The sequence below is a fragment of the Miniopterus schreibersii genome, assembly GCF_964146895.1.
Source record: "Miniopterus schreibersii genome assembly, chromosome: 4".
NCBI classification, from domain to species: domain Eukaryota; kingdom Metazoa; phylum Chordata; class Mammalia; order Chiroptera; family Miniopteridae; genus Miniopterus; species Miniopterus schreibersii.
In genome coordinates this window covers 98,965,544-98,978,116 of record NC_138105.1, presented here as the reverse complement: position 1 = coordinate 98,978,116, position 12,573 = coordinate 98,965,544, and the positions used below count along the sequence as shown (strand labels likewise).

Here is a 12,573-nt window from a genome sequence, read left to right as displayed (position 1 = left end):
GCTCCTTTCGCTCAGCGTCCTGCTGTCAAGCCTGTGTCCGTGACCGTTCTTTCATGGCTAAGTGATGTCCCTCTGTATGGGTGGGCCACCCTTTGTTTATCCTTTGTCCACGGTGGGCTTCGGGGTTGCTTCCGCCTTTTGGCGGCTGTGAGCATTCGTGGTCCAGCTTCTGTGCAGTTTCAGTTCTCTTGGGCACACACAGAAGAGGAATGGCTGGGTCATACGTAAACACTGTGTTCAATTTTTTGAGGAACTGCCACACAGTTTGTCAAAGCGCCTGCACTTTATTGAATTTTTTTTTTTTTTGGAAAGGATATGCTTTTATTGATTTTACAGAAAGGAGAAGGGGGGGGAGAGAAACATTGATGTGAGAAACATCGATCGGCTGCCTCCAGTACACACCCCTACTGGGGATCGAACCTGCAACCCAGATAGATGCCCTGACCAGAAATCAAACCTGAGACCCTTCGGTGTACAGGACAATGCTCCGACCAACTGAGCCACACCACACTGGCCAGGGCTTTATTACATTTTAAAAATGAATGCTTTTCTGTGTTCTCCTTTGGCTTTAAACTGTTACTTTTCTAAATTAAAAAAATATATATATGTCTGTTGATTTCAGAGAGAGGAAGGGAGAGGGAGAGAGAGGTAGAAACATCCATGATGAGAGTCATTGATCGGCTGCCTCCTGCACGCCCCCTGCTGGGGATCGAGCCACAACCCAGGCATGCGCCCTGACCGGGAATCAAACTGAGGTCACCTGGATCCTAGGTCGATGCTCAACCGCTGAGCCACCCTGGCCGGGCTCTTGGCACTGATTTCTAATGCAATTGCTCTGTGGTCAGAGAATGTGGTCTTTAGGGTGCCAGCTGTTCCCATAAGAGCTCCACTCGGGAAGCGTCAGGCATGCTGCGCATTTGAGCAGGAAGGGAGAGTGTGGTGCAGGGTGGGGCGTCTGCCGCAGCCCTGGAGTAGCCAGGGGAGTGGGCTCTGGCCTGGTCTCCAGCATTGAGTCACTAAAGGAACTCCTACTGGGTGACCCTGGGGATCATTGGGTTCCATGTGGGTGGGGTCCTCAAGTCTGAATCAGGCACCCCTGCTACTGCAATGCGCTCGATTCCCAGGAAGCTGGAGGAGGAGCCTGCAGATCCTCGCCGCCAGCCCGGAGCAGCCTGGAGGAATGGGCAGCACGCGGCCCACTCGGCTTCACCCCGCCCGCAGTCCTGTCCCGCGCGTCCCACCCGGGAAGCCTCGTTCACCCAAAGCCCAGCTGTAAGAGCTTCCTCACAGCAGCCTGGGGACCTGGAGGGCACTGTGCTGAGTGAGACAAGCCACTCAGAGAAAGACGAGCCCGCAGGACCTCACTTACATGTGGAATCCAGTGAACACAACAATGTAACAAACAAAGTAGAAACAGAAGCATAGATAGAGAACAGACACAGCTGTCGGAGGGAAGGGGTTGGGCTGGGTGGAAAAAAGGTGAAGGGATAAATAAATAAACACATAGACGCAGACGACAGTGTGGCGATGGCCGGGGGGGAAAGGGGTGAGAGGAGGGGAAGAGGGCAATGCGGGGATAAGTGGGGATGGAAAGAGACTTGACATTGGGTGACAGGTGCACGAGGCTGTGTGCAGGTGATGTTTCATTGAGCTGTACACTTGAAACCTGACATTGGTTTTGCAAACCAATGTCACCCCAATAAATTCAGTAATAAAATAGATGATAGATAGATAGGTAGGTAGGTAGATAGGTAGGTAGGTAGGTAGGTAGATGATAGATAGATAGATAGATAGATAACCTCTGCTTTCCAGTAAGGCGCCTGCAGAGGCTGAGCAAAGCCAGGTCACCGCCTCCACTGCACCAGCCCTGGGAGGCTGATTAAGACTTTCTAGAGCCCGGCTCAGCGGTTGAGCGTCGACCTAGGATCCTAGGCAATCGGGGTTCGATTCCCGGTCAGGGCACATGCCCGGGTTGTGCGCTTGATCAGTGACTCTCTCATCATTGATGTTTCTATCTCTCTCTCTCCCTCTCCTTTCCTCTCTCTAAAATCAATAAAGATACATTTAAAAAAAAAAAAAAAAAGACTTTCTTGAGCAGACAGGATGCGTGAAGGCTCCGCGTGCCCTGGGACAGTGTCTGTTGCACAGCTGCTGGGTACCGTGATCTGACTCGGTCTGTTGCCATCATTTATAAGACGCATCGTTATGTTCCACTAAGAAGGAAAAAAGCTGCCAATAAAACCAGACTTAATATCTTCTCACTTAGAATTTATATTTATACTGATTGAAAGAGTTCTTTAAATGTGTGTCAACGCCGATTTTTATATAACCTTTACCATTGCCCTGCTCTTCCGAGGCTCTTGTCCTCGGAGTTGGTGTTTGTCTTTTTCCTGCAGTGCTGGCTTCTGGGCCACCAAAGGCATGGGGGACGTGGTGTTTCTCAAAAGAAGCGCCTTTATCAGTCTGGGGGTTTTAGGGTTCTGCAGGTTCTTGGGCTGAGACTTTCTTGATCCTACGAGCAGGCGTCAGTGATGGTTCAAAGCAATAGCCAGGCTCACGGTGCTGCCTCAGGTGGTTGGTGCGTGAATTGTGTTTTTGACCAAAGCTCCGAGTAGCAGCTCCGTTGTACCTCAGGCGATGATTCGAGTGTTCACAGATATGAAGGCAGAGACCTGCACCTGTCACAGTTGATTCCAGAGGTGTTTTAAATGTGCGTCTTAAAGTCCATTGGTTCAAGCTTGTTAATTATGTTACATCAGATCTAGATCTTTCCCCCCTTTCTTCGCCTTTGATGGAAAAATTCCACTTTCACATGTACATCTGCCGATTTTTTGCTTTATGTGTTTTGTGAGGCCATTTTGTTAGATGCATATAAATTCAGACTTGTTCATTGTGTGATTAGCTGCATAATGTGTTATTATTTAGTGGACTCTTCGTCTTAGTCTGTTTTGCTTGTGTTAACATAACGGGACCAACTTTCTGTTCGTAAGGTTTATCTGGTATGTCCCTCCCTGCCCTTTTCCTTCAGTTGTCAGGTATTCTTATATTTTAAACATGCTTCTTGTAATTTTTTATTGTTTGTTTCTTTATGTCCAGGCTTTAAGCGTTGGTCTTTTTCCCTTGTCTATAATGTATCAGGTTTTTTTGACTGTGCAACAAAGTATCCCAAAGTGATTGGCTTAAACAGCACTGGGTCACCGCCTCTGTCCTGGGTGTTGGCCTGCTCTTGTCTGGGTCCTTGCACGTGGTGCAGCCAGCAGGGCCGAGCTCCTCGCAGGTGACCTCGCTCACCTGCCTGGGCGAGGTGGCTGCGGCAGCTGGGGTGTCTGAGACTGTCTCTGCGTGTGGTTTCTTTCTGCAATAGATTTCCCTTCTCAAGGTTGCTGGCCAGGGCTTCTCCAGAGCACAGTGGTTCACTGTTCCAGGGTTCAGGGTTCTGGGCCCCTCACAGTGTCACTTGGGCCATGTTTTCTTGGTCAGAGGAAGCCCCAAAGCCAGTCTGGATTCCACGGTGGAAGGAGACCCCCATTGTTAAGCAGAGCGTGACTGTAATCAAAGAAAAGAGAGAATATAGGCATAGTAGGAATGGGAGGAAATGCTGCAGAGGTTCCTCACTAGTAAGAGGCTGCAATGAACCACTCTGTCAATTTAAAAAATTCAGCAAATGCCCACGTCCCGGCTACCCTTCCCCTGCGGCACTGACATGCCCCACATCCTCCTGGAGGGCACGGCGGCCACCCCGGCCTCCTCGGGAGGCACCGCCATCGAGTCGGGTGCTCGTCCCCCTGCGGGTTCATCTCTGTCCTGCTGCAATACGCGCATCTCGGAAGCATTTACGGGCCGCTGTGCCCGTTTCCTGCCCTCTGCGACAGGCGTCAGGTCACGTGCAGCGGAGTCCTCAGCCGCTCTTGTCACCTCTGTTTCATTTGTGAGGCTCACCTGTATCGAGACTGAGCTCAGCCCGTTTTCCTAACTGTGTGGGACTCTTTCATAAAGTCTCCGTCTCTGACCGCGGGACGCGGGTGGGTTTCTGTTAGAAACCGCGCGGCGGGGCCTGGCGCCCCGGTGAGCCCCGGCGTGCACCGTCGCCCGGACGGGACGGCCAAGCTGCTGTCCAGGCTCGCGGTTTAATTGTGTAATTTGGTTTTTTTTTTTCTTTCAGTGCCTGAAGACCTCTCCTTAGAAGAGCGGGAAGAACTTTTAGACATTCGTCGAAGAAAAAAGGAACTTATCGATGACATCGAGGTAAAAAAAAAATCTTAGTTTTTGCTTTTAGATAAGAGTAAATCACGTAGCTTCATGAACCTGTGAAAACTGGGTATCTCGTGTGTGCGTGTCCGAGCTGCACAGAGAGACGGGGCAGGAGAGCCGTCCAGGTTGATGGGGCAGAGACTGTGCTCCTGGGCCGTGCGGGCTCTGGGGTGGCGGCCAGAACCCCAGCGACCTGGGTCAGCAGAAAGTGACACGTGATGCCAGGGTCACAAAGGCCACTTTTAAACAGCGGCAGCAATCTGCTCACTAAAATTGTATGGAGAAGACCCCATTTTGTTGAGCACATCCCCAGCACCAAGAACGTTGCTTGTCCCATTTTGGGCACCCAGGCATTTTTTTTTTTTTTAAATCCTCACCTGAGGATATTTTTTTCCATTGATTTTTTCTTAAAGTAGAAGTGGGGGGAGAGAGAGAAACATCTATGTGACAGAGACACATCGACTAGTTGCCTCCCACACTTGCCCCGACCGGGGCCAGGGATTGAGCCTGCAGCTGAGGAACGTGCCGTTGACCTGAATTGAGCCCGAGACCCTTTAGTCTGTGGGGCGACACTCTAACCACTGGGAACACCGGCCAGGGCGTACCCAGGCAGCTTTGCGTGAATGCACCTCTACAGGCTCCGAGCTGCACCTGTGCCTGCCGCCTGGTGCGAGCGGCATTGGGGGAAACAGGCAGGCAAACAGTGTGCTTCCCCCACTGTGCAGTCCGGGCAGGGCAGGGGTCCCCACAGGACCCCCCAGGGAGCGAAGCCGCTGTCTCAGGGTCCGCTTCCCTCTGGGGCTGCCTTGGGAAATCATCAGACATGCGGCTCGTCTTTGAGAGGCTTCTATCGCTGTCATGCCAAAGTAAACGTAGCCTCGCAGGCCACTGGCCGCAAGACTGAGCCTTGTCCAGACAATCACTCCTTTCTAGGAGCTCGCACTTGAAGTCTGAGGTTTCCTGGCACAGAAAAAAAAGGCTTTCTAATAAAGACGTCCTTGTATTTGAATGATAATTCGTGGAACTTTTTCTTCTGAGGTTACCCTGTGTTCTTGGAAAAATCCGACACCCAGAATAGGAGCTTCGGTTGAGGAACAGGATATGTTTCCAAGGGACGGGTCTAGTTGGACATAGGTCGTGATGGTGCCTATGGAGTCCTCTGGAGCTCTGATGGCCTCGTTTTCAAGTTGAGAATGTGGAGGCCTAGAGAGGTTAAGAGGGTTGACGAAGGTCTCTCACCAGTAAGTGGTGGAGGGACGGGGTGTCTGTACCTTCTCGTGTCCTTGGCGAGTCTGGGGCCATGGGCAAGTTCTGTGGTCGCCCCCTGGTCTCTGTCCATGGTGCTCCGTCTCATGCAACGTGATGGAAAGTGATGGAAACCATCCTGAGAGGGGCGGCGGGGGGGCATGTTAGGGGCCTGTTGCTAAATGCCTTTCAGCCCCGCCGTCCCCCTGGTCTTCCTGGGGTTGCAGGTACCGGGAAGGGGAAGGCAGGTGGGCCTGTGAGCTGACGTTTCATAGCCGCAGGAAGTGACTGGGCCTCACTGCTCTCCTCTCGCTGTTTTATCGTTTTCACCTGTGACGTCCTTGCCAGTGTCCCTTCTTGATTTTACCCACGAATCCTCCAGAACCTGCCTAGAGACGCGAGGTGGACTAGTCGTAATGTTTCTTTTTCCTGTGTTGGGGCGGCTCCAGCTAGGAGACCGTCTCTGTGTCAGGCAGTATTGTTTGTCCAGACTCGTGGGGGGGCAGGCCAGAGCCCGGGAAGCAGCACCCGGACGGCTAGCGCTCCTGAGTCCAGGAGGGGGAAGGAGAGGTCCCCAGCCCCACCCCAAAGTCCTGTCTTCCTGTTCACAGAGACTGAAGTATGAAATCGCTGAGGTGATGACCGAGATCGACAACCTGACGTCTGTGGAGGAGAGGTAACCGCGGCCCCTGTGGGCGGACGGCGGGCTGGGACTCGGAGCCTTTGCGGAGCCATCTGAGCTGCTCTCCCGGCTGCTCCAGTTCCTCTCGTGGGCTCAGGGAGCAGTGTGGCACGTCAGAGTTGCCCTCCACGGAGGTGACTTTCTGTGTAACGGGGACTGTGCTGCTTTAAGCCGCTGCCTCTCACCATTAGCTTTTCCCGAAGACACTGTCAGATATGAGCAGGAGTCACGGTGGCCACTCCTGGCTGCTGCCACCTCCAGGGTGGGGAGCCCTGGGAGTGTCGTGAGGCTGGTGGCCGCAGCACCGGGTGCAGACGCCTGCTAACCGTGTCCTCGTTTCACGCACAGCAAAGCTTCTCAGAGGAACAAGCACGTCGCTATGGGGAGAAAGAAGTTCAACATGGACCCCAAGAAGGTAGGAGCGTGCGCGGCCCCGCCCCCTAGATGCTGGCCGGCTGACTGACAACTGACTTCAGTGGCCACCTCCCTGTTGGATAAAAGTGGTCAGGCCACCTCTTAAAAAATAGTCGGTGTTAAACTTTTATTAAGAAAAGGGCTGCTAATGAACAGGGTGACCCCAAAGTGTTCGCGTAACTGGCTCCTGGACCGAAAGGCCTCCTTTCCACAGGAGGTCCTGAGCAAGGTCCCGAGCGGGGACGGGTCTCCCAGAGCCCACCCCTCGGGGAAGCCAGGCTGAGCCCTCTGCATCCTGCTGAGCTATCCCCTTGGCCGGGGGCAGAGGTGGAGCCAGGCGGGCAGCTTGCAGACTCGGTGGCCTGGGTGGGCTGAGCAGTTCACATAAGAGGACGTTCTTTCATTCGTCTTGAGAACATGTCTGTGTGGAAGACTGAGGATCTTTCCAGACTTCAGCCAGTATCTGGGTCTTTCCCCAAATTGGTAGATGTAGAAAAACATCCCAACACAGTGACACTTGCCATGTGTTGCTGCTTGTTTTGAGCTTGAGCTAAAGGACTGAGTAGAACCGTGATGCCTCGAGAGCACATGGCATGCAGTGTCAGGCTTCTGGGTTGGGGATAGGAGGGTGGGCCTCCTGGTGATGTCAGGCTGCAGAGGGAGCTGGCAGACCTTCCTCACTCGTCTCTAGTTGGCATTCGCTTTTAACATCTTTCTTGGTTTTTGTGCAGTTTTTGTGGCATTGAGCCTCTGTACTAATTAGTTAATTACTTGTTCATTTAATAAATGTTTGTTGATTGCGTGGTCCAAGCTATAAACTTAGGTTTGTAAGTGCAAGTGTAATTGCAAAAGTCACTTAAAGAAATCCATGCCACTGTTGCCCATCCATGGTGTGCAGATTGGATGCTCTTAAGGCCCAGCATGCCCACAGCCGGGCGGCTCGTTGTGTGACTAGCGCTCGTGCCAGTGGAAGCTTTACTGCTGCTTCCCGAGTCTGCTCGTGGGGCATAAATCAGCTCCGCGTGGTCAGTGGAACACGTGTGCACTTGGTAATGATTTGATCTTTGGGGTTAGTAACAGGTTTTCTTCCTTTAGAAGATGAGTTTACAGAGTTGAATTGTCAGCAGCTGTCATACGCACTGGAAGCATCTAGGAAAGAGATCATTTAGCAAGTGGATGCTTTAAAAGCTGGGCCTCACGATTTAACGTGCGGTGCAAGTAGCACAGCAACCGAGAGGTTCCTGGATTAGCTCACATCTTGCTCGTGAGACACAGGCAAACATTCTTTCTTGCTTAAGTGGGGCAGCTGCTCTGCACAATTCCTCTCCGGCCACCCATCTCATTTCGCTGACATTGTGTCAGGTTTACAGTAATCAGGTTAAAGTTTATGGAGAACCGTGCTAAGGAAGCAACTTAATTAATATGCTTCAGCCCTCACAGCAACCGTATGAGGTAGGTTCCGTTTTATTTCCCGCTTCACAGTTGGGGAAAATGAGACACAGAGCAGGCGTGGAGCTTGCTTAGAGTCCTGAGCCAAGAACCACTGCCCCTCCCGAGCTCCTGCGACTCAGGGTTGGTGTGCAGGTAGGAGTCTGCCCTGATGCCTGCGAGTGTGGAGTCTCCTCTGCGGTGCCCGGGCTGCAGCACGTTGCTCTGCAGGCTTGGCTTTGCTGTCCTTTTCGCCTAAAAGATTTAAAAAATATGTTAATTACTAGTTTCACTTGACAACTTATCTGTGATTATGTTGTTTGATAGAAGCAGGTGGCATGTTTAGTCTGCAGGTTCACTTTTGCTGGGAAAAATTATCAGAAATCCCTGGTTCTGTAGAGTTGGTGATGGCACTGGATTAGTCAGAGGGCCGCCGTAACAAAATACCAACAGAAGTGAATTTTCTTACAGTTCTGGAGGCTGGAGGTCTAAGGCGAGGGAGCCAGCACGGTCAGGTTCTAACGAGGACCCTCTTCCTGGCTTGGGGACAGCTATCCTATTGCTGTGTCCTCACACAGTAGAGTGAGCTCCTTACAGGGGCACCAGTCCCATCCGACCCAGGCCCTGCCCTCATGACCTCATCTAACCCAAGTCACTTCCCAAAGCCCCACCTCCTAATGCCATCACGTGGGGGGTAGGGCTTCCACACATGAATTTTCAGGGACATAGACATTCAGCCCGTAACAGCAGATGATCTCACATCCTTCAGACACAATTTAGTTTTATCTACCCCCTTATAAACATTGCAACATTGTGAAACACAGGGCTGTTGTCAGAGTAAATACTTTGTTTCAGGCCAGTAGGAAAGAATTTAGGTCACAGAGTGGTAACATTTTAGCCAGGAGCTTCCATTCATTTGTTCTTTTGTTTGTTACATTAGAGTCCGGAAGCAGCACGGGGCTTATAGGTGAATTAGAGGAAGATTGATTATATCAGCAACACTAAAAACACTCCAGAGCCTCTGCTTTGTGTTCCCAACTTCCTAGAAACGCCTTTAAAAATACATGAATGTATAACAAGCAGGAGCCCTCCGTCAGGGGTCAGCTCACTCAGAAGCAGCGGGTGTGGGCGTAGGATCGCGAGAGGGGGACTGCGCCTCCTTGCTGAGCTCCCACCGAGTAGTGTGTGACCCCAGGTGGGGGAAGCAGACGGGCACCTGGCCCATGAAAACAGGTCGTGCCCTCTGGGCCCCATCGCCGAGGAGGCAGCGAAACACCCACTACAGAGACCAGCTAAGTGAGCACCCACCTGGAGCGTCGCCTGCTCCTCTGCCGGGTCCCTGGGGCAGCTCCAGTACAAACCAGGAACTGAGGGCGGCTGGTTAGGCTACCGGGGAGTCGTAAATACAAAGGTGACCACCCAACAGGAGCCAGCCAATGGACAGCAATTGAGGAGGAAGCTGACACTGTGAAAGACACGCTAAACTCACAAACAGGACTAACGGGAGGAAACAGGCCTGCAGAAGCAATGGAAGGAAACATCAAAAGCAGGATATTTTTATATTTTATAAATATCATCAAAGACATGTGATAGGACATTCCTTATCCTTGATACAAAGGCAGGGAGTTGTGAAAAGTCCTAGGAAACGAGACAGGCACCGTCCCTTTCTGCTCCAGAGCTGCTCGCCGTGCCTCTGGAGTTGGTTCCATTTTCTCTTCCAGTCCCTGGCCGGCGTCACCCCAGTGTCTCCGTCTCCCACGACCGGGGCCTCAGTCTCTCGCAGAGAGAGCTGGAGCTTCTCACGGGGCCCCCTCTGCCCTCCGAGCATCATTGCTAAGCACAGAAGACGGGGCCTTGTTCGAGCCAGTTTTCTTCTCAGATTCTTGGAGGTGGTTTCCTAACACTCTCCAGAAGCCCCCTGGTGTCCTGGGAGCGTGGAATTCTAGAGCAGGCCACCAGCGTGCAGAGGAGCTCACGAAAGCCTCACCCCCAGCCTGTTCAGTTCTGGGGGGTACAAGCCGCTGGTGTGGCCCGGCTGTGTGGCTGCAGGGCTTGCTAATGACTGCAGACAGCTAGAGAGGTGGGCAGATGCAAGACCCCCTGAGCCCTGGCCGACCCCGCCCAGGACCGGCCGCACTTGGAGAACATCTCAGGGTGCCTTCTGGTGTCTCCTCCTGGTGGGTGAATTCCACTCACTGCGGATCATTGAAACTTTACATAGATGGAATTAAAATACACGGAGTCCTTTGACGCCACGTTGTGTCTGCCAGGCTCGCCCGTGTTGCCCGTGTTTGTTCCGTCCATTTGCTGTGTGGTCTCCATCACATGGAAATACTGGAATGTACTTATCTGTTCTCTTAGGCACTGACCCTCGGCTTGTGTCCAGTTTTTAGAAATTCTAAATAAGGGTACTGTGGACATTCATGTATTAAAAAAACCAAAACACTGGGTAGACCCTTCAGGTGGGTTGTGGGCAGTGGGAGAGCGCTGGTCTTGGGCACTGGGTCTCGGCAGGAAGACTGTCTCTGGATTCGCAGAAGTGCCCCCGGGCAGACAGCCCAGCACCCCGATCCCCTTGCAGCCTTTCTGGCACCTGCCATGGACCAGCTGGGCAACTGTGTCAGGGTAAATGTCTGCTGTTATTAGGGCTCCTCATGAGACAGAGTCCACAACTGTCCGGGACAGCCCCACGCAGCCTTTTATTTAGTGTTTGCGCTCCGTGCCCTTCCCATGGCCTGGGTTTTGACTGCATTTAGCTGGGGGCACAGCAGTCGGCTAACGCGTTCGGCCACAGGTAAGTCCCGTGAAGAAGGCTCACAGAGGGGCTGCACAGAGTCCGGTGGCTCCCAGGAGGCAGGTGCCAGGTCCTATGTTTCCCTCGTACGATGGCCGTTAGGGCTCAGACGGTCACATCTGTGTTGGCGGCAGGAGGGGCGGTGTCTGCTCAGGGGACCCAGCAGCATTCTCGAGAGGTCCTCCCCACAGGCTTCCCTGTCTGTTTGACCAGAACTGTGCCACGGTCCTTTCTAGTTCCACGGGAGGCAGGGAAAGTGATTGTGGGGCGAAGGGTGGCAAGGAAGGGGGGTTGGGAGTGGGTATTAGGCTGGCCCACCCATGACATGTCTTCTCAGACACAAAGTGCACCGTTCTCCCGAGCTTGGGAAATCGGGCATTGTGGTTACTTTATAATCTCTAATTACTACGTACAGTGGTTTGTGCAGTAACCTGCTTGTCTTCTGACCTGTTAAATGGCCGGGAAGACCGTGTACTTTCCTGTGCTCTGGTTCTGAGACTCAGGTTGTGCCGTTGTGTTATTTATTATTTTTAACCCCACCTGAGGATATGTTTTTATTGATTTTTTTAGGGAGAGAGAGAGAGAAACATCAATCTGTTGCTTCCCATACGCACCCCGACTAGGGATTGAACCCGAAAGCCAGGTATGTGCCCTGACTGGGGATCGTCCCCGCCACCTTTTGGGGTGTTGGGGGGATCCTCCTGCTGACTGATCCATCCGGGCAGGGCCGTAATTTTTGCTGTGTCCAAACCTGTGTTCAGACTGTCTCTGCGGACGAGCCCAGTGGCACCCTGAGCAGTGCCTCCTTGCTCCCACTCCTAGGGGATCCAGTTTCTGATCGAGAATGACCTGCTGCAGAGCGCCCCTGAAGACGTCGCCCAGTTCCTCTACAAAGGGGAGGGCCTCAACAAGACCGTCATCGGGGACTACCTGGGGGAGAGGTGAGCACCTCCCCTTCGGGCCCGTCACCCCGGGAGGTGCTTCCCCAGAGCTGAGTGCTGGCTCCCCGGGTGGTTTTGAAGATGGAGAGAGAATGGGCCCCGAGCACCCAGGACGGTGCCTTCTGGCCAGCACCCCTTTGGTTCAGACGGTCTCCCCACCTTCCCTCTGAGCAGCTCAGAAATGAAGTCAGTCCCCCGCAGGGTCCCCTTGGTACCAAGCCTGAACACAGATGTACGGGGGAATCCTGAACTTACAGTCATACGAAGTGAGACCACAGAAGGGGCTTGAGGAGATGTATATCTGAAAATGACTGGCATGGTCAGCAGTGGGTGTGACCATGCTCCGCTCTCCTCCCAGGGATGAATTTAACATTAAAGTGCTGCAGGCTTTTGTCGAGCTCCACGAGTTTGCCGATCTCAACCTCGTACAAGCCTTAAGGTGAGTGTGTCGTCAGGTGTGGTCACAGAGAAGGAGAGACCTGTGTCCCTCGTCCTGTCGGCCTCTCTCGAGCTGTGTGAGCGCTCAGAGCCCGAGGGAGACTGGGACCCTCAGGGACGGAAGCTGTGCTTGCCTTGCAGGGCTGCTGTGATCTCTCGGTCTCTTGTTTTGAACGAGGTTTGGCGGCTGTTTGCTGCCTTCCTCCCACTCTGCGGCCTGAGATGTGGCACCCTGCGCTCAGCCCCTCGCCGTGGGCTGAGGTGTGGCACCCTGCGCTCAGCCCCTCGCCCCTCGCCCCTCGCCCCTCGCCCCTCGCCGTGGGCTGAGGTGTGGCACCCTGCGCTCAGCCCCTCGCCCCTCGCCCCTCGCTGTGGGCTGA

The 12,573-nt window shown here is 53.2% G+C and overlaps 2 protein-coding genes across 2 annotated transcripts in view; both read left to right on the top strand.

Moving 5' to 3' along the window:
• The window catches only part of SMIM10L3 (small integral membrane protein 10 like 3), a gene marked incomplete at its 5' end in the record, with an annotated part of 85,943 nt that extends 81,698 nt beyond the window's left edge, over positions 1-4,245 (top strand). Inside the window, one exon of the mRNA XM_081136169.1 lies at positions 4,163-4,245. Within this exon, the coding sequence (XP_080992295.1) occupies positions 4,163-4,183 (21 nt within the window). The 3' untranslated portion in view covers positions 4,184-4,245. The remainder of the gene's footprint in view (positions 1-4,162) is intronic.
• Positions 1-12,573, top strand: part of CYTH3 (cytohesin 3) — a 61,074-nt gene that overhangs the window by 37,320 nt on the left and 11,181 nt on the right. Inside the window, exons 2-6 of the mRNA XM_081136167.1 lie at positions 4,163-4,245; positions 6,108-6,172; positions 6,527-6,593; positions 11,637-11,755; positions 12,114-12,194. Coding sequence (XP_080992293.1) covers positions 4,163-4,245; positions 6,108-6,172; positions 6,527-6,593; positions 11,637-11,755; positions 12,114-12,194 — 415 coding nt within the window. The remainder of the gene's footprint in view (positions 1-4,162; positions 4,246-6,107; positions 6,173-6,526; positions 6,594-11,636; positions 11,756-12,113; positions 12,195-12,573) is intronic.